This window comes from Mastigoproctus giganteus, chromosome 14 (assembly GCF_048544385.1).
Source record: "Mastigoproctus giganteus isolate SK-2022 chromosome 14, ASM4854438v1, whole genome shotgun sequence".
NCBI classification, from domain to species: Eukaryota; Metazoa; Arthropoda; class Arachnida; order Uropygi; family Thelyphonidae; genus Mastigoproctus; species Mastigoproctus giganteus.
Genome location: NC_143588.1, coordinates 14,990,136 through 15,011,515, shown reverse-complemented (window position 1 = coordinate 15,011,515; position 21,380 = coordinate 14,990,136). Strand labels below are relative to the sequence as shown.

The 21,380-nt window shown below is 37.0% G+C and overlaps 1 protein-coding gene across 3 annotated transcripts in view; it reads right to left on the bottom strand.

Moving 5' to 3' along the window:
* LOC150074989 (ubiquitin carboxyl-terminal hydrolase 47-like) overlaps positions 1 to 21,380 on the bottom strand; it is a 486,634-nt gene that overhangs the window by 226,615 nt on the left and 238,639 nt on the right. For all 3 annotated transcript variants that reach the window (XM_090388947.1, XM_090388945.1, XM_090388946.1), the window contains exons 15-16: positions 6,934 to 6,985; positions 495 to 568 (exon numbers count right to left, since the gene is read on the bottom strand). In XM_090388947.1, the coding sequence (XP_090245073.1) occupies positions 495 to 568; positions 6,934 to 6,985 (126 nt within the window). The remainder of the gene's footprint in view (positions 1 to 494; positions 569 to 6,933; positions 6,986 to 21,380) is intronic.

Below are 21,380 nucleotides of genomic sequence, written 5' to 3'. Positions count from 1 at the left end.
GTTAACAAAATAAAAAAACTGAAAAAAGCATCGACCATTTCCTTGTTCTCTATACAAATGAATTATAGTCTATTGCAATTTTAGGCCATCTGTCCTGTCAATATTCTTTTCCATTTTTTTTTCTTCTCTTTATGTAGCTATTTCTTCAGTAATTTCACTTACCTTCAGTTTCCCCCAATTGTTATTTTTTATCTAATCTGATATAAATTTCCGAAGGCCATATAACCATTCCACTTCTACTGCTTCTTTGCATTTTTTCTTTTGTTCTCCCCCACCCCCCCCCGTGCCCCATACACACTTGAATTTTCATCACTATATTTTACAACTAGTTTGGCTAGTATAAAACTGTTCTTCTTGACATAACGCATCACCAAATAGCTAAAATAATAATAACTGAAATTTTTATTGCAACAATTAAGCATCTTTAATTCAAGTTATGTAAATGTTATTAAAATAATTAAACATTTCTAAATATTATTAAAAAATTTACTTGCCTACAATATGCACTGGAATAATATCCTCTAGTAGGTCCGCCTCCATAGGTTTTCCTAATATCATCATAGGTAATCTAAGAATATTTTTAAGCATATTAAGAAGTCATAGTTATGGTATGCAAATAACTGCAATGAAAAATGCTTATAATTCATTTAGTCCTGCAGTGGAGGGGCTGGATCTGTGAGGTTCTTTGTGAAAACAGCATTCCCAATTAACCATTGGTTGAAAGTAAAAATCTAATTTTCTCATTGGCAAAAGTAATTTTTACAATTTAATGGCATGGGAGAATCTAATGTGTGCTATGCCACCATTTTTGTTAGGATTTTTAACTCATGGTTGCATGGGACCTAACTGGTACTGATGTCATGAAACTTGAAATTGGGTGTTTGTTCCTAGTTCAAGTTTACTTGCTTTTAGACTGAGTGTATTTATTTATAGAACTCATGTGTTCTATTAACAGCCTTAGATAAGTTGTTTTTGAAAGATTATTCTTTCATGTCATTCTTTTTGCACAATAAATATGAAAATACAGAAGGTGATAATCACTCGGGATAGAGAGCAATTTGTATAATATTTAAAGTTTGCATATGTAAGAGTGCATCAAATTTAACATAAATTTTTAAAAATTTTGAAAAACCTGAAGTGAATAATAATATCTAATATATATATATATACATTGCTGTTCAAAGAAAGTACATTACCCCTTAGTATTGTAATTGTCGCCCGAATAATGAAGTATATGGCAATATTTCTTACAGATTGCATCAAATAAGATTGATGCAATCTTAGGTGATGACATAATACTGCATCAGCTGTTACTATTAGCTATATAAGCACACTCTGCAAGAGTTGCAGTCATTCCTTGCTTGTGTCAGGATTTTTAAATAAAAGTTACGTGCAGTTGACGCCACGAAGAAAGACTGCTACTGTTGCTTTACGTGAGTAAGAATGTTCTTCCAGTCATATTGCTTATAGAGTGTCTTGTAATCAGTCGACAGTGAGTAGATTTCTTTCCAAACTCAAGAATACAGGTTCTGCTGATAGGAAAAAGGAACTGGACGTAAATGAGTCTCTACGCCAAAACAGGACCGCACTTTGAAGCATTTATGCCTTAAAAACCGCAAAGCTTCTTCGTCTGAGCTGAACAGAGAATGGAAAGAACATACAGGAGTGGTAGCAAGTGCAGTAACAGTCAGAAGACACCTCTTCAAAAATGGACTCGTAGCCTGTCATCCTAAGAAGAAGCCCCTCCTTAAACAAAAAATGAAAAAGGCCTAATTAATTTGGTGTAAGGAGCATGTTAAATGGACCCACAAGCAGTAGAAGTCAGTTTTCTCAGATGAGAAGAAATTCAATCTGCATGGTCCTGATGGGAGATGAACAATTTGCCATAGATGTGTTGAAGAATACCATCCAGACTGTATGGTGCATACAGTGAAATTCCCTACCAGCCAAATGATATGGGGGTTCATTTCATATCGTGGAGAGTTCACCCGCAGTTTATAAAAGGTTCCGTAAATGCCAATGGATACCTGGCTATATTGGAAGGCAAACTGCTGCCAACCATTAGAGATGATTCTGCTCCTTATCATTGGGCGAAAAGTGTAAATGGGCACTTCTGTAGTTACTTTAGCTTCATTTCTGCATTAGAGGTTCAACAGTAACGTGTTTACATTTGTTACATGTGAAAAAATGGTTGGAAGAATGGTCCATTACAACTGTTAGCTGACCAGGAAAGAGTCCGGAACTGAATCCTATAGAGAACTGTTGGCATCATGTGAAACCTGCAGTTACCAGAAAGAAACCAAAGACCCTTCGTGAACTTCAGGAAGCCATAATTTGTGTTTGGAACCACGAACTATCAGCTGATTATATTCAGAAATTGATCTTGCCAATGCCTTGACGGTGTGCTGCTGTCATCAGGGCCAGAGGCGGTTCAACTAAATATTAGTTTTCACCTGGTGAATTTTTCATTTTGTTTTACATTTAAAATGATAAACTCAAGCAAATTGAGGGCTTCTAATAACATTTCAGCCATAATTCATGTTTACCAAAACTGTTATATAAAGGTTGCAAATGATCATTTTGGAATATTTTGAGAGCACCTGTCAAATATTACTTAGCTTTGCCTTAACTATTAATAAATATCTTTTGTTTATATTTCTATTTGTGATACTAGTCATTAATGTAACATACCATTGCGAAAAAGGGTTAGAAATGTGAAATTCCTAGGTGATGCACTTTCTTTGAACACCAGTGTATATATTTTTTTGTTTTATTTTCAAAATTTTTTTAAGATATAATACATATAATATTTATACATATAATAAATAAAAATATATATACACATGCATGTTTGAAATTTTGCATGCTTAATGGTTTTTAAACTAGAAAATGAAAGTGATTAATTGTTTTTTCTTTTATTTTAAGCCTATATTTTTTATTTTAAATAGAATTAATGTTTTTTAAATAAAAGGTTTTATATAAAAATTTATTATTAAATAAAGATGGTGTTTATTAAAATCAAAAAGATGATACTCCAAGCAGAATTAGGAAAAATCGAAAATGCTTCCATAAATTAAAAGAAATTTGTCACCTATCAGGCACCACACCACTGTTTGTTACAATTGCGGGGGGGGGGGGGGGGAATGACCACCACTGCAGAATTAAAGCAGCAAGAAAATAGAATAAAGACTAAATAAGTAAATCATGCTTTATAAAATAAAACCATATGACTGTAACACAGCAAACAATATATACAGCTTACACAGCTAACAATAATTACACATAATTATAAAACTAATATAATTACATCTCCTCTCCTCATTATCAAGTTATTTATAATGGTGCTGACCTGTCCAATTTATTATATTGCTGGTGTTCCCATTAGTTACTTTTTTTTTTTTTTTATATTTACTTTAATGATGTACAAGTTAGTGCAAATGCATCATTTTGGCATGCAGCAATATACTAAAGTAGTTAAAATTGGCATCATTTAACATGTTGACTGCCAAGTATGAGTTAAGTTGTATTTGGTGATCTGCCGACTGGGCTAGCCAGGTGGGTAAAGTACCTGCCTGGCAACCCAAAAGGTCGCGGGTTCGAATCCCACCTCGGGCTTGGATCAAAGTATTGCAAAAAAAACCTTGGGAGGTGCATTATGGCCACAGAAGCCGATGCGCCAACAACTAAAAGAACGCCGTAGCCTAGTGGTCAGGCACACAGGTGCATAAGTACACGTGCCTTGAGTGACCGGGGTTCAACCCCGTGACTGCTGAATACGGTGCTGTTTCTTGTATTCTGTTTTTCTTGTTAACTCCTCTGACTGTTTGGTCGTCCCGGAGTATAAACAGAAAATTTATTTATTTATTTTTTAAAAAAATAACATAATTTGGTGATCTGGCCAAGGATGCTGCATATGAGTTAACTCGGACTGGTATGACTTGCCTTTCAGGCCCAGCTCAGTCTTGTCTTATATCTCGCAAAAACGATTCTTCTGCTCCTATGCTTATCTTTAGTGACACTCCGATTTATAGGCAAAATGATATATCACTTTTGGGGATTACCCTGACTTCTAATCTCTCTTGGCACAAGCACATTACAAATATTGCTTCCTCTGCATCTAAAAAAACTTGGTTTTTCTCTTTCGCTCTCGGCGTTACTATTCTTCTACACAGCTGTTCACTCTGTACAAATCGCAAATCCGCCCTAACATGGAATATTGTTCCCACATCTGAAGTGGTGCCCCCCAAAACCTCTCTCAGGCTTCTTGATTCCATTCAGAAGAGGGCAGTTAGGTTAATTAATGATTCATCTCTAACAGAGTCTCTCCACTCGCTGCCTCATAGATATACTGTTTCTACTGCATGCCTCTTCTACAGATATTTCCATGAGCACTGTTCTTCTGAATTGGCTTCTATAATTCCTGCTCTCTCTTTCAAAACAGACCGAACACATGCAGCCACTAGCCAATATCCATTTACTGTCCAACTTCAAACTCATAGAACCAACTTTTCATTTTCCTCGTTTATTCATTCAATTGCCGTTTTCTGGACCAACCTTCCTTCATACATATTTCCTGAAAATTACAGTCTACAGAAGTTCAAGTCCAATGTCGACAAATATCTTCTTTCGCCTTCTCAACCTCCCAGCCAAGCACGGTACTAAGTACTATAGGTTCTAATACCTCTCGTGTTTGGGGTTTACATAAAAAAAAAAAAAAAACTGAAGAATAGCGATGGTGTACTTATAAATAGCACAGAAGGCATAATTCAAATAGCAGAAGACTACTATAGAGAATTATACAAGGAGCGAAGGAATGATGCCAGCAGTGGGGAAGATGGATTGCAAATTAGATATCCTTCCTGATGAGGTAGACCATGTGTTGAAGAAAACAGAGAATCGGAAAGCTCCGGGGGAAGATGAAGTTACTGTAGAGTTGTTAAAATTGGGAGGAAGAGACATGGCACAAAAGCTGGCAAGTCTCTTCACAAAATGCATTAGAAAAGGTGTGATGCCTAACGAGTGGAATAATGCAAACATAGTTTGCTGCATAAGAAAGGAGATAAATCAGAAATTGGAAATTATAGACCAATTAGTTAGTTATCCCACATCTACAAGTTGTTCACAAGGGTCATTACTAACAAATGAGAAAGAATACTTGATGGGAATCAACCAAAAGAGCAAGCTTGCTTTAGGACAGAATTCTCAACTATGGATCACCTTCACGTAACATCACAGCTAATGGAGAAAGCAAATGAATATAAAACACCATTATGACTGGCATTTGTGGATTATGAAAAGTCATTTGACTCCATACAGCAAAAGGCAATGTTTTGGGCACTGAAAAGACAAGGCATAGATACTCCTTATATTATGATTTTGAAGAAAATACATGAGAATGCTACCTCCTTTATTAGACTAGACAAAAGACAGTAGTAAATTTAAAATTGAGAATGGAGTTCAACAAGGAGACACAATATCTCTGTAGTTTACTGCTGCCCTCGAGGAAGCTTTCAGAAGATTAGACTGGTCACAGAAAGGAGTCAATATGAATGGAGAGGAAATAAACCATTTACAATTTTAAGATAACGTTGTCATAAGCCACAATCCCAAAGAATTAGATGAATTAGATGAAAATCTTAATCAGTTATGCAGAGTTAGTAAGGATTTTGGACTAAAGATGAATATGGCTAAAACAAAAGTTACGACGAACAAGTATGCCATAGAAAGGGATATAATGATTGAAGGAGCAGTAATTGAAAGGTGGAGTAATATACTTATCTGGGACAAGGTATCAGCTGTAATAATGATAAATGGCTAGAAGTCAAAAGAAGAATAAATTTTGGATGGATAGCATTCAAGAAATATAGTCACATACTGAGGAGTAATATCCCAATTTGTCTGAAACATAAAATAATGAACCAATGTACACTACCCACCATGACATACGGAAGTGAAACTTGGGCACTCACCAAAAGAATGGAAGAGAAGCTGAGAACGATAGAGTGAAGAATGGAACAAATTATATTGGGAATCAGACTGTTAGATAAGAAGAGAAACACATGGATTAGGCAGCACACTGTTATCAAAACTAAAGAACTAAAATGGTCTTGGGCAGGACACATAACTCGAAGACATGATGACAGATGGACTAAGAGAATAACAGAATGGTACCCAAGAGAAGCTAGAAGAAAACCTTGAAGACAATGACGGAGATGGACAGATGAAATTCGTGAGTTTGTGGGTAGCAAATGGATGGCTATTGCACAAAACAGAAGGAACTGGAAAGTTTCTGGAGAGGCTTTCATCCTGTAGTGGATTGATAACGGCTGACATTGATGACTTGCAGATGAAATCATGCATGAGCCAAAGTGAAAATCGTGTTATACTTGCTTTGTTCCCTAATATATCTGTCACATTGGAGCAAATTCATGTTGTGAAAATGAACGTTATAGCAGAACTGACTATACGACTAGTTATTACATATTTTGAAAGAGTGGCATGTGATCATTTACATTATGTGGACAATTTTTAACCCTGATTACATGTGGTGATTTTTTAATACAATCTGCGTGTATCTGAATTTGGATTCATATACAAAAAAAATACAGGTATCTAAAAATAATTATTGCAAACTTTAATTTGCACACATCTTGCTCACATGGGGAGTCTATTTGCTGTTCAAATTTGAAAAAAAAAATTGAACAGCAACAGCTCTGTAGCTATTCCAAATCAGACACATGTTTATACTTCTTTTTTTTAATTTTTTATTTTGGACACTAGAAAACGTGCCAGAATTTTTTTAAACTTTTGAAATATCCTGTAGGTATCATATCCATAAACACTGTTGACAGCAAAATAAAATTTTAATTGCATTTTTTATAATGTACGAAAAAGAACAGTGTATGGAAATGGAAAATTTTTACTAATACAAACCTGTGTAACCTGTGCATCATTGAAACAGTACCACTGTCCATCTTGAAAAGACCTAAAGAATACAAATTTATGAATCAGAAAAATGCAGAAAGATATATATATATATATATATATATATATATATATCTGATAATTAAAATAAATATGATATTTAAAATAAAAACATCAGCCAGTAGTACGGCAATAATGCAGAGCAAAACGAAACGAAAAATAATATAAAATAAACAAACAGGGAAGGGAAAGTAGAGATAATAGGACAAAAAGGTAGTCGATAATCCCCTGTAAAATTTAGTCAATTAAGTCATTAAACCCAATTAATAAAAAATGTAAATTTAAAATAATGCCAATTATAAATAATTTAGCGGTACCCCCCTCGAAGGTACCAGTTCCAAAAAACGTGAAATATCACCAAAAAGGGTTAAAGAAACTACCAAAAAACTAAAATATCAAAATGATAGACTGACCATCATGCCCCATATCGACAGAGGACCACGAGGCCAATAATGGTCATGGAATCGCTGCATTTCAATCGTCATACAAATCATCGCAAAGGCAGAAATATCGAAGAACCAAAACACCTCCATTCTCCGATAGATCAACCAATGCAGAGGATTTGCATGGTCCTTATGCAGCGAAAAATAAACTATAGAACAGACAGCACTCTTGATCAGAGCCACACCACTGACATAATGCAAGCTTATATAATAGAAAGGAAAAGAATAGATGGCAGCACAGGCGCTGCTTATTTAGCATATCAACCCACTACTACCACTAATTTATATTATGTGAGATAAAAGTTAGGCAAAAGTAATAAAAATAAATAAATATGGCTATGTAGCTATCATTAGAGGCAGCAAATGCACATCCTCCACATGATGCTTAATTATATCTGATAATTAAAATAAATATGATATTTAAAATAAAAACATCAGCCAGTAGTACGGCAATAATGCAGAGCGAAAAGAAACGCAAAATAATATAAAATAAACAAACAGGGAAGGGAAAGTAGAGATAATAGGACAAAAAGGTAGTCGATAATCCCCTGTAAAATTTAATCAATTAAGTCATTAAACCCAATTAATAAAAAATGTAAATTTAAAATAATGCCAATTATGAATAATTTAGCTTGGAACTGGTACCTTCGAGGGGGGTACCGCTAAATTATTTATAATTGGCATTATTTTAAATTTACATTTTTTATTAATTGGGTTTAATGACTTAATTGACTAAATTTTACAGGGGATTATCGACTACCTTTTTGTCCTATTATCTCTACTTTCCCTTCCCTGTTTGTTTATTTTATATTATTTTGCGTTTCGTTTCGCTCTGCATTATTGCCGTACTACTGGCTGATGTTTTTATTTTAAATATCATATTTATTTTAATTATCAGATATAATTAAGCATCATGTGGAGGATGTGCATTTGCTGCCTCTAATGATAGCTACATAGCCATATTTATTTATTTTTATTACTTTTGCCTAACTTTTATCTCACATAATATATATATATATATATATATATATAGTGTTCTTATTGAAGATTATGATAATGATATCTGGTTAAGTTTACAGTATTAGGTATTTGTCAGTTGTGCAACGTTAATGCTATTGTAATAGGGCAATTAGACATTATACGTGCATGAAATTATATTGGTCGATTTTATTTAATTAAATGGTATTTATCTGTAGGGAATTAGGTGTATATGGACCAGGATACCAAGTTAGCATATGTAAACTAGCTTTAGCCTGGGAGGCCTATAAAGGTTGATTTAACCTATTGGGATACTCTAATAAATTTATGCACCTTTAATAATTATGTATATTACGGAACATCGTTATACTTGCAAGTGAATGGCACCCCTATGGGAAGTCCAGCATCAAGCTTAATTGCAAACCTTCATCTATATTATACAGAAAGAGCATTCCAAGATAACCTACTTATATTCAGATACATAGATAATTATGTGTGTTTAATTGTCCACATTTTGTTCAGGATTACAGTAAATTATATCCAGAAGAACTTGTATTAGAAAAAACTAATAGTTCTGATACTACAGCAAATTACCTGGATCTTCATATAGAAATATATAATAAAAGAGACGCATTTAATTTCAATGTAGTCGGCCTTACAAACTGAAGATCTAATATATCAAAATCAGTACATGCTAATATCATTTTATCCCAATGTCTGAGGATTGCTTATATCTGCAATAATAATAAAAACTGTTCAGCAAACATAATAGCATTGTACAACAAGTTGATTAATAATAGTTTCCCCATCGCTTACCTGAAATACCACTTCAAGGAAAGCGATAAGCATAATTAATTGTCATATTTAGTGGCATGTATATATGTACATAGGATACACTTTGCTTTCTTGGTGTCTTACGGCGTAGAAAACTTGTACCCACCGGCTTGCAAATTACAGTGTATCATTTTTTAAAATTTTTTTATTACATAGTTAAATTCATTTAAGTTTACTTAAGTTCACGCTGAGTTAACATGCAAATTCAGCTCAGGGCCTACTATAGGAATGGGTTTGCGATCCCGGGTATACCCGATTTTTTTTTTTTTTTTTTTTGATTTGGTAGTTGTTGGCGCATCGGCTTCTGTGGCCATATTGCACCTCCCAAGGTTTTTGCAGTACTTTGATCCAAGCCCGAGGCGGGAATCGAACCCGCGACCTTTGGGTCGCCGGGCAGGTACTTTACCCACTCGGCTAGCCCGGTCGGCGGGTATACCCGAGCCTCAACTTATATCTTGTATTGTCTTTAAGCTGTCCTACACTCTATTTTTATTTCTCCAAAATTATTAGGGCAATCCGAGGATGTAGGAGAAACTATTTCTTATCTATACCACTATTTTTCGCCTTTATGGAGTTCAGGTTCTATTATTCCTACTCCTTTAGTTTTTCTTCTTACTATCTGCATGTTTCTCTTTGCGTTAACTTAAATTTGATTGGTTAATTAATTAATTATTTATTTTTACCATATCCATCACATACAGGGCACCACACATTATCTTGACAACTATTATCGTTACAATATTATGTCCTGGATACAGTAAATATGTAGTATGTATTATATATATTTAATCTTATTGTAATCATTAAATTACGTTCTCTGTCGGGTCATGCACACCTCAAGTACCTGCAGAGGAAAATTAAAAACTATGCTTCACTGTTTACCAGGATTACCAGGAAAGACTGGGGGCTCAAATGAGAACCCTCAGTCTATTCTACAAGACAGTCTTTCTACCGGCTATTGCATATGCCAATCCAAGTCTGGTACAACAAAACCATAATGGTCTCCAATCAACGGAAGCTAGAAACTATCCAGAGGACAATATTACTGACAACTTCTCGAGCCCGCTGCACGGTCAGCACCCACGCCCTGCAGGCCTCAGGGGGGGCTCTCCCCCTGGACCTGGAGGTAGTGCAGTCTGGCATCTTAACCAACCTGACCAGAGGAAAGGCTAACACCTTCAGAGACTTCACCTCAAACACAGCAAACAACCACAAAATGGAAACCCGACATTTGACCGAATACTTACATGATCTCTGGCAGCAATGCTGGAATGACAGCACAAAGGGCACCATTACCAAAAAATTCATTCCAGACCTCAGAAAAGCTCATCCAGAAATGCTGGTCTGGCTTTCCCCAGGCCTACTGTCCTCATACCTACTCACTGGGCATGGGGCCAACAGTAGAAAGTTAATAACAATGGGATTAACAGAAGAAGATCTTTTCTTCCAATTCCCCCGGGCGGAAGGAGAGGTTCCCCTCTTCTTTCCACCCCAATTTTTCACTCTGGTGGGGCATGGGCATGCACCACTGAAGAAGAAGAAAAAAAAAAAAAAAAAAAAAAAACGGGGGTCACCTTCACTATCGATCCCTTCTACCTACTTCAATCCCCCAGTCTTCAGTTTCTCCTCCCAATACTTTCCCATATATACAAACTTAAATTACAACAAAATTCTGCCTGACCTTTTAGGCTCCTAGAACTCGTCCTTTCAGCGTACAACCCCACGCAGCACTGTTTAACAAAATCTTCCCTAAATCAACTGCGATCACGTCAACCTTTTTTTTTTTTAAGGTCCTTGCCGTTTGACCCGAATATGCCTTATATAGAGGGTTCCATTTGCGCCTATATATATATATATATATATATATAGGCAAATAGATTAGATAAGATAAATGTATGGGTAGAGGTGCTGACCTGACAGGTGTGGCAACAATGGAAAAATTAAGTGACTGAAATAAAAGCCGATTAAATAACAAATTAATATAATTAAATTAAATGAAAATATATAAATGGTACTTAATGCTGTATGTCCCAAGATTTTAACTATGTCATCATGGGCCAGCCACCAAAACCAAAGGATGCACAGCAATGAGCAAGGTCTCTGTTTCTGTTATGATTTATACATGGCAGACAGAAAAGCAAGCAGATGTATACATCATAGCGGACACAACAGCAAAGCAATAAAAACAAAATCAATATAATACTAAAATAAATAAAAAGTAAAATGTAAAAGTAAAATGCAAAATTATGCTAAAATTAAAACCAATTGATTCCAGTTAAAGAAAAAAATGAAAGACAGCAAACAACCTATGTGAATTTTAACAAAAAAAAAGAGTAATTTCAGGACGAAAGAAAATAGTCAGGAAATGAAAACTTACTGACGAACTGAGGGAAGCGAAAGCAACAAAGCTGTAATGGAGACTAAAGAAGTAAGCCGAAAGTTCCCAGCGAATTTATAACAAATGAAGTAACCCCGAGTGTGTGAGTGTGTGTGTGGGGGGGGGGTGTAAATTGGTCAGAGTGAACCGTACCTGTGTGAAGGGGAAGTCAGCAATTAAACTAATGAGGCAAATGAAGTAGTGTTGAAAAGACTCAAAACTTTGCTTTAGAAGAAAAAAGGAGTGATAGTATAAAAATGGAGATTCTCCTTTTTAGCATTAGCATACGATGCGAGAAGGCAAGCTCATGCAACTCAGCCAAAAAAAAAAAAACGCTCCCATTTCACCCCTCCGTTCGTTCCAAATACCTGTCCAGCTAAGCCTTATATTTAGGTTATCAACTTCCACAACAAAAGATGGAAGTCTGTTCCACCAATCAACTACCCGCTGGCCAAAGGCAAACTTCCACAGATCTATCCTACAACTGTCTTTCCTCAATTTAAATTTATGACGTCTTAAGTGATTATTCTGAGCAAGAGGAAGATTTCCATCAGCATTGAGCATGTTCAAACCATTCAAGGCTGTATACACCTCAAATAGATCACCTCGCAAGTGCCTAGTCTCCAGACACTGTAATCTGCAAAACGTAAGCCTTTCTTCATAAGAGCAACCCTTCGTTCCAGTCACTAATCTTGTTGTCCTTCTCTGTACTTGTTCCAAAAGCTCTTCATCCTTCTTAAAATGAGGTCTCCAGACCTGTACACAGTACTCAAGGTATGGCCTGACCATTGCCTTATAGAAGGGGATAATCACCTCCTTATCCTTGCTAGAAAAATTCCTGTATATCATTGACAAGACACCACGAGCTACTCTTTCAGACTGTCTGTACTGCTCAGAAAACTTCATATCTGTCTGCACAATTACCCCCATATCCTTTTCATTCTCTACCATTGTCAGTGTAGTAGCACAGAGTTGAGACGTTACTCTGGGGTTACTGCTTCCCATATGTAGTAAATTACATTTGTCAATGTTAAACTTCATTTGCCACCTCTCAGCCCACCTGCTCAACTTTTCTAGATCCTGTTGCAGCAGTGTACTGTCATTAGTGTCCTTAACAACCCTGCCAACCTTCGTATCATCTGCAAACTTGGACATTAAGCCTGATATGCGATCATCAGGCTTAATGCATCATGATCATCATATCATTTATAAATACAGAAAACAACAATGGACACAACACTGAACCCTGAGGGACTCCACTCATAACAATAGTCCACGAAGAGCAGTGTCCAATGATTAACACTGTCTTCTCCCACTCAACCATCCCTTTATCCATAGCAGCAATTTGCCTCCAATGCCACACTGCTCCAATTTGTGCAGCAGTCTTACATGTGCAACAGTATCAAAAGCCTTTCTAAGATCCAAATATATAATATCAATGTTATTCCCTGCATCCACTTCTTTTGTGACTGCATCGTAGTATCCAATCAAGTTGGTCAGGCAAGACTTTCCCTTAACAAAACCATGCTGTGTCTGAGCTATAACTGAAGTCTTGTCTAGATGATCCTGCAGTGCTTTTTTAACCTGTGCTTCCATTAATTTTCCTGGAACAGAAGTTAAACTCACAGGTCTATAATTACTTGTGTCAGCCTTTGATCCTGCTTTGTGGGGTCACATATGCACATCTCCAGTCTATGGGTACCTCTCCTGAGTCCAAAGAAGCTCTCATAATTATGGCTAAGGATTTGCTTTCTTCTTTGCTGCCTTCTTCAATATAACTGGATAGATCCTATCCATCCTGGGTGCCTTTTTTACGTTTATCCTCAATAATTTCTCCTCCACTTTCCTCTCAGTTATTACAAAATTATCTAGCTCACTGCCAGTGTTCACTACACCTCTGGCATTCCCCTTCCTGAATAACTCCTGATGTGTGAATGTAGATGCAAAATACTTGTTTAGTTTGTTAGCCACCTGACCAGGATCATCAACAGTTGAACCATCAATATCCAGTGGACCAATCTGTTTCATCACTTTCCTTCTAGAGTTTACATAGGTAAAGAACTCTTTTCTGTTTTTCTTTGCATAAAGATTTCTCATAATCTGCCTTTACCTGCCTAATCTCCTTTGTGACTTGGTTACAGACCAGCTTATATCTATCATAGGCTTCTGTGTCACATGTTAATTTATATGTATCCCATGCATTTTTCTTCTCTGCCATATGTCTAATTAGTTCATCTGACATCCATTTAGGCCTAAACCTTGAACAATATTTTTTAGTTGGTATGAAAAGCCCAGTAGATTCCAAGAAAGCATTCTTTGAATGCTTTCTTGGAATCTACAAGGGTATATAAATACAGAAAACAACAATGGACCCAACACTGAACACTGAGGGACTCCACTAATAACAATAGTCCACAAAGAGCAGTGTCCAATGATTACCACTGTCTTCTCCCACTCAACCATCCCTTTATCCATAGCAGCAATTTGCCTCCAATGCCAACACTGCTCCAATCTGTGCAGCAGTCTTCCATGTGCAACAGTATCAAATGCCTTTCTAAGATCCAAATATATGATATCAAAGTTATTCCCTGCATCCAGTTCCTTTGTGACCACATCATAGTATTCAATCAAATTGGTCAGACAAGACTTCCCCTTAACAAACCCATGCTGTGTCCGAGCTATAACTGAAGTCTTGTCTAGATGATCCTGCAGTGCTTCTTTAACCAGTGCCTACATTAATTTCCCTGGAACAGAAGTTAAACTAACAGGTCTATAATCACTTGTGTCGCCCTTTCTTATTAGTGGAGTCCCTCCTTTGTGAATTGGGGTCACATTTGCACATCCCCTGAGTCCAAAGAAGTTCTCATAATTATGGCTAAGGATTTGCTTACTCCTTTGCTGCCTCCTTTAATATAACTGGATAGATCCCATCCACCCCGGGTGCCTTTTTTATGTTTATCTTCAACAATTTCTCCTCCACTTTCCTTCAGTTATTAAAAAATCATCTAGCTCACTGCCACAGTTTAATTCACATCTGGCATTCTCCACCATGTCTGAATGTAGATGGAAAATACTCATTTAGTTTATTAGCTTCATGAGCAGGATCATCAACAGGTGAACCATCGATATCAAGTGGACCAATCCGATTCATCTCCTTCTAGAGTTTACATAAGTAAAGAACTCTTTGCTGTTTTTTTTTTTCATCCTTTGCCAAAGATTTCTCATAATCTGCCTTTGCCTGCCTATCTCCTTTGTGACTTGGTTACAGACCAGCTTATATCTATCATAGGCTTCCGTGTCACTCATTAATTTATGTGTATCCCATGCATTTTTGTTCTCTGCCACGTGTCTCATTAGTTCATCTGACATCCATTTAGACTTAAACCGTGAACAATATTTTTTGGTTGGTATGAAAAGCCCAGTAGATTCCAAGAAAGCATTCTTTGAATGCTTTCCATTTTGAATTTGCTGTTGGCAACATCATCAGTTGGTCCCACCGTACAGAATTTAAATACTGTCTCAAGCCTCCGTAGTTGCCTTTGCGAAAGCAAAAACCCTTCCCTTTTCTCCTGATGGTAGTTACCGCTTTGAGTAAATCCCACTTGAGCACACAGTGATCACTGCCACCTAGTGGTTCCTTTATCTGCAGATTCTTAATGTATGAAGAATCACTACTGATAATCAGGTGAAGGGTATTGCTCTAGTTGCCTCCTGAACATGCTGCTGTAAAAAACAATCATCCAATAAATCCGCAAAAGCCCTGCTAGTGTGTGAGTGGCCAACACACAAATTCTAATCAATATCTGGGAAATTAAAATCCCTCATTATAAGAGACTCTCTGATTTACTGGCCCACTCTATTTCCCTGTACAGTTTTTATTATACTCATCATAGTCATTAGGCCTATAACACACTCCTACTCTCAATTTTGATCTCCCAGTGCTTATGTCACACCAAACTGGCTCGACACTGCACTGTCCAGTGATGTCAACTGGCTGCAGCTCCTTGGATTTCATGTGTTTCTTAACTAATAGCATAACTCCTCCTCCCTTCCCGTACACATTGTACTCCCCAAATTCCAGTTCTGCTTTCCTTATATCTGTGTGACACCATGTTTCTGATATTCCAACAATTTTTCTTCTAAAGCAAAGCGTAGTCTTTTCAACACTACTTTGTTAGTGTTGATTTCTCCCATATCTAGTTCATTTGCCTCATTTGTTCAATTGCCAACTTCCCCACACACACACATTCGAGGTTACTTCAGTTGTTATAATTTCACCGGGAACTCTCAGATTACTTCTACAGGGATGGGATACGCTTAAATAGAAAGGGTGCAAGAATTTTTGCTGATGCTGTTGAGGCAGTGTTAGGTGGGTCGGAAAACTGCTAGTTGGGGGGGATACAAGGACTAATAGATTAACAGTAGCCACTGGCAGAGGTGGAAGTGATTCTTGCACTGCTTCTATTGAAATGAGCAGGAACCTGAAAAACAAGATGCAGGATATTTCAGAGACTGCTGGTAGTCATTGCGGTACAAGTAAACACATGGGTTGTGTTAGGGTAGCTAAGAATAGAAACAGGTGCATGTATACCTGCGTGTACACCAATGCTAGGAGTTTGGTAAATAAATTTGATGAATTTGAGGTATTGCTCAAAACATCAAAGGCAGATATTGTTGGGATATCAGAGACGTGGTGTCACACAGATATAAGTAATGCGGAACTGGAATTTGGGGAATACAATGTGTATAGAAAGGATAGACAGGACAGGAGGGGAGGAGGGGTTATGCTATTAATTAAGAAACACAAAGTCCAAGGAAGTGAAGCCAGTCGACATCGATGGACAGGGCAGTATCGAGTCAGTTTGGTGTGACATAAGCATAGGGAAATCAAAATTGAGAGTAGGAGTGTGCTATAGGCCTAATGACTCTGATGAGTATAATAAGATATTGTACAGAGAAATAGAGTGGGCCAGTAAATCAGAGAGTCTTATAATGGGGGATTTTAATTTCCCAGATATTGACTGGAATTTGTGGGTTGGTCACTCGCACACTAGCAAGGCTTTTGTGGATTTATTGGATGATTGTTTTCTACATCAGCATGTTCGTGAGGCAACAAGAGGGAGCAATACTCTTGATCTGATTATCAGTAGTGATTCTTCATGCATTAAGAATCTGCAGATAAATGAACCACTAGGTGGCAGCGATCACAGTGTGTTGAAGTGGGATTTACTCAAGGAGGTAACTACCATCAGAGGTAAAGGGAAGGGTTTTTGTTTTCGTAAAGGCGACTATGATGGTCTGAGACAGTATTTAAATTCTATACAGTGGGACGAACTGATGATGTTACCAACAGCAAACTCAAAATGGGAAGCATTCAAGGAACTAATCTTGGAGGCTACCAGGCTTTACATACCAACAAAGAAATATTGTTCAAGGTTTAGGCCTAAATGGTTGTCAGATGAACTAATGAGACATGTGGCAGAGAAGAAAAATGCATGGGATACATACAAATTAATGGGTGACATGAAAGCCTATGATAGATATAAGTTGGTCTGTAATCAAGTCACAAAGGAGATTAGGCAGGCAAAGGCAGACTACGAAAAATCCTTGGCAAAGGATGCAAAGAAGAACAGAAAAGAGTTCTTTACATATTTGAACTCGAGAAGGAAAGGGATGAATCAGATTGGTCCACTGGATATTGATGGTTCAACAGTTGAGGATCCTGCTCACGTGGCTAACAATCTAAACGAGTATTTTGCATCTACATTCACGCATGAGGAGTTATTCAGGAAGGAGAATGATGTAGGTAAAGTAAACATTGGCAGTGAGCTGGATGATTTTGTAATAACTGAGAGGAAAGTGGAGGAGAGATTGTTGACGATAAACATAAAAAAGGCACCTGGGGTGGATGGGATCTATCCAGTTATATTAAAGGAGGCAGCAAAGGAAGTAAGCAAACCCTTAGCCATTATTATGAGAGCTTCTTTGGACTCAGGGGAGGTACCCATAGACTGGAGATGTGCAAATGTAACCCCAATTCACAAAGGAGGATCAAAGGCTGACACAAGTAATTATAGACCTGTTAGTTTAACTTCTGTTTCAGGTAAATTAATGGAGGCACTGGTTAAAGAAGCACTGCAGGAACATCTAGACAAGAATTCAGTTATAGCTCAGACGCAGCATGGTTTTGTTAAGGGCAGGTCTTGCCTGACCAATTTGATTGGATACTATGATGTAGTCACAAAAGAACTGGATGCAGGGAATAACTTTGATATTATATATTTGGATCTTAGAAAGGCTTTTGATACTGTTGCACATGTAAGACTGCTGCACAAATTGGAGCAGTGTGGCATTGGAGGCAAATTGCTGCTATGGATAAGGGGATGGTTGAGTGGCAGAAGACAGAGAGTGGTAACCAATGGACACTGCTCAACGTGGACTAATGTTATTAGTGGAGTTCCTCAAGGTTCAGTGTTGGGTCCATTGTTGTTTTCGGTGTTTATGAATGATATTGATGATAGGATATCAAGTTTAATGTCCAAGTTTGCAGATGATACAAAGGTTGGCAGGGTCGTTAAGGACACTACTGACGCTATGCTGCTGCAACAGGATCTGGAAAGGTTGAACAGATGGGCTGAGAGGTGGCAAATGAAGTTTAACATTGACAAATGTAAAGTACTACATATCGGAAACAGTAACCCCAGAGCAACGTATCAACTCTGCGGTACTACACTGACAGTGGTGGAGAATGAAAAGGACCTGGGGGTAATTGTGCAGGCAGATATGAAGTTCTCTGAGCAGTGCAGACGAGCTGCAAGAGTAGCTCATGGTGTCTTGTCAATGATATACAGGAATTTTTCTAGCAGGGATAAGGAGGTGATTATTCCCTTGTATAAGGCAATGGTTAGGCCACATCTTGAGTACTGTATACAGGTCTGGAGGCCTCATTTCAAGAAGGATGTAGAGCTTCTGGAACGGGTACAGAGAAGGGCAACAAGATTAGTGAATGGAACAAAGGGTTGCTCTTACGAAGAAAGGCTTAAGTTTTGCAAATTACAGAGTCTGGAGACTAGGCACCGGCGAGGTGATCTGATAGAGGTGTATAAGGCTTTGAATGGTTTGGGCATGCTCAATGCCAATGGGATTCTTCATCTTGCTCAGAATAATCACCTCAGAGGGCATAAATTCAAATTGAGGAAGGACGGATGTCGGACAGATGTGCGGAAATTTGCCTTTGGCCAGCGGGTGGTTGGTTGGTGGAACCGACTTCCATCACTTGTTGTTGAAGTTGATAGCCTAAACAAATTTAAAGCTCAACTGGACAGGTATTTCGAACGAACGGAGGGGTGAAATGGGAGTGGAGTTTTTTTTTTTTTTTTTTTTTGGCTGATGCTGAATAAGCTTGCTTTCTTGCATCATATGCCTCTACTAATGCTAATGCTAAACTTCTTTGTTCTCCGTTACAGCTTTGTTGTTTTCGCTTCCCTCAGTTCGTCAGTGAATTGTCATTTCCTGACTATTTTTTGTCGTTCTGAAATTACTCTTTTATTTTTAAAATTCACATAAACTGTCTACTATCTTTCATTTTTTGTTTAACTAGAATCAATTGGTTTTAATTTTAGCATAATTTTGTATTTTACTCTTTATTTTTGTATTATTTTGGTTTTGTTTTTATTCCTTTGCTGTCAGGTTGGATATGATATGTACATCTGTTCACTTTTTCTGTCTGCCATATATACATCATAACAGAAACAGAGATCTTGCTTATTGCTGTGCATCCTTTGATTTTGGCTGCCAGCCCATGATGATGTAGTTAAAATCTTGGGACATACAGCAGTAAGTATCATTTAAATATTGTCATTTTATTTTATTATACTAATTTGTTATGCAATCTGCTTTTATTTTTCAGGCACTTTTAATTTTTCCATTGCTGCAACACTTGTCAGGTTAGCACCCCTACCCATATATTTATCCAATCTATTTGCCTTTATTTCATTATGGTTGCTGGGCATTTCTGCTATTACTAGTTGTGACCCAGATCCATAATCCATTTAAGGTATTACAGTCGATTCCGGTTATTTGGGACAAACCTCGACTAGTGCATTTTGGCCCAATTAAGTGTCTGGCCCAATTATCCAAAGTTTCACATAAAAAAAGTTAAAAATACAATGGCTCCCCGCTTTACAATTAGTTTACTGTATAATCAAATCATGTTACGATGGAGTCACCATAATAAAGTACCGTTCACTGTACGATGTGTAGTAAGCACCGGTCATTGTGATCACTTTTGTGAATCGAATTTGGATTCTATTAAACAGTAAAGATATATTAAGCATACATTTACCCCTTATTACTTTACCAATTAAAAAATTAAATGATACATGAAAATCAGAAGAATATACATGGTAATCGGAACAATTAATATGTACACATGGCTAAGGTAAAGAAAGCCTGCATGAGAAGAATGCAAAAGTTCGATGAAATTACCGGTAAAAGTACTTTGCCGTAACGGTATTTGTATTGTTGCTCGCTCGGTAAACAGATGGTGGGTGTTATCAGTCTGGAGTAGAAGTTGAATCCCACGGGAGCTTGAAACCCTCTTGAAGTGGAGGGGAGGGGGGGGTAACCTGACCTGTTTTCTTTATAATCACTAACTGAATCACAAACAGAGTCATATTGGAAGTTCTGGCACTGTAAAAAATGTTTGTAACGTAGTTTCACTGGTAAATCTTTTGGAAGTTTGCTGTGCTTCTTGTGTGGGCTTCCTTTGCCTTTTTTTTTTTTTTTCTTAATAAACAATTTATCCACTAGTCCACCAGTGATTCTAAAGAAAAAAGGTCAGGTTACTTGGTCAACTTCGGGAGGGTTTCAATCTCCTATTGGATTCAATTTCTATTCCTGACCGATAACACCCACTGTATGTTTACTGAGTGAGCAACAATACAAATACTGTTACGGCAAAGTACTTTTACCGGTAAATTTCATTGAACTTTTGCGTGCTTCTCGTGCAGGCATTCTTTACTTTCGCCATATATACTAACTAGTTGACATTTCTGTTCACTGACATTTGTGGGTAGGGGCTAAAATTTAAACAAGTTACAAAGCTTTAAAAATAGGAATGAAGAGAAGATTCTGAAAATTGATTTTTTTTATATGATTGAAGATTCCATGAAAGGGTAAACACATTTCACCATAATAACCCACAGAATTCCAACTGTCGGTATTATCGCAAATTCAATAAGATCGAGTTTACTTTCCGTTTATGATAGATTGCACTAACAGAAAAGCCCAATAAACAGGTGACTGCTAATTGTTTTATGGTTGTGACTTTAAGAAATCCAACCGAATCACGTTGTATGGTCGGAGACAATCGTAGGGTAATCTCCAGTGCTGCTGTCTGCTGTCTCCTGCCCCAATTAAACACCATGTTGTCCCAATTAAGTGAAGTAAACCCTGGCTATTTTCTCGATTGGGTTCTGTTTTTTAAGATTTGCCCCAAATAAACAGCTGCCCCGATTAACCGGTGGCTCAAATAACCGGAATCCACTGCATTATTATTTTTTCGTTCTTTTTTAGACTTTCTGTAGTATCACTGCAACCTATTATTTTTAATTATATTATATATATAATTTTTTTTAAACCAAATAATTGAATATAGAGTTATATTCCACATTGCCTAAGGTTTCTGCAATAAGTATTCACAATACATGATGCCTGTTAGCAATAATTAAGGAAGAAAGAACAGTTTCTACTACCTTCTTCAA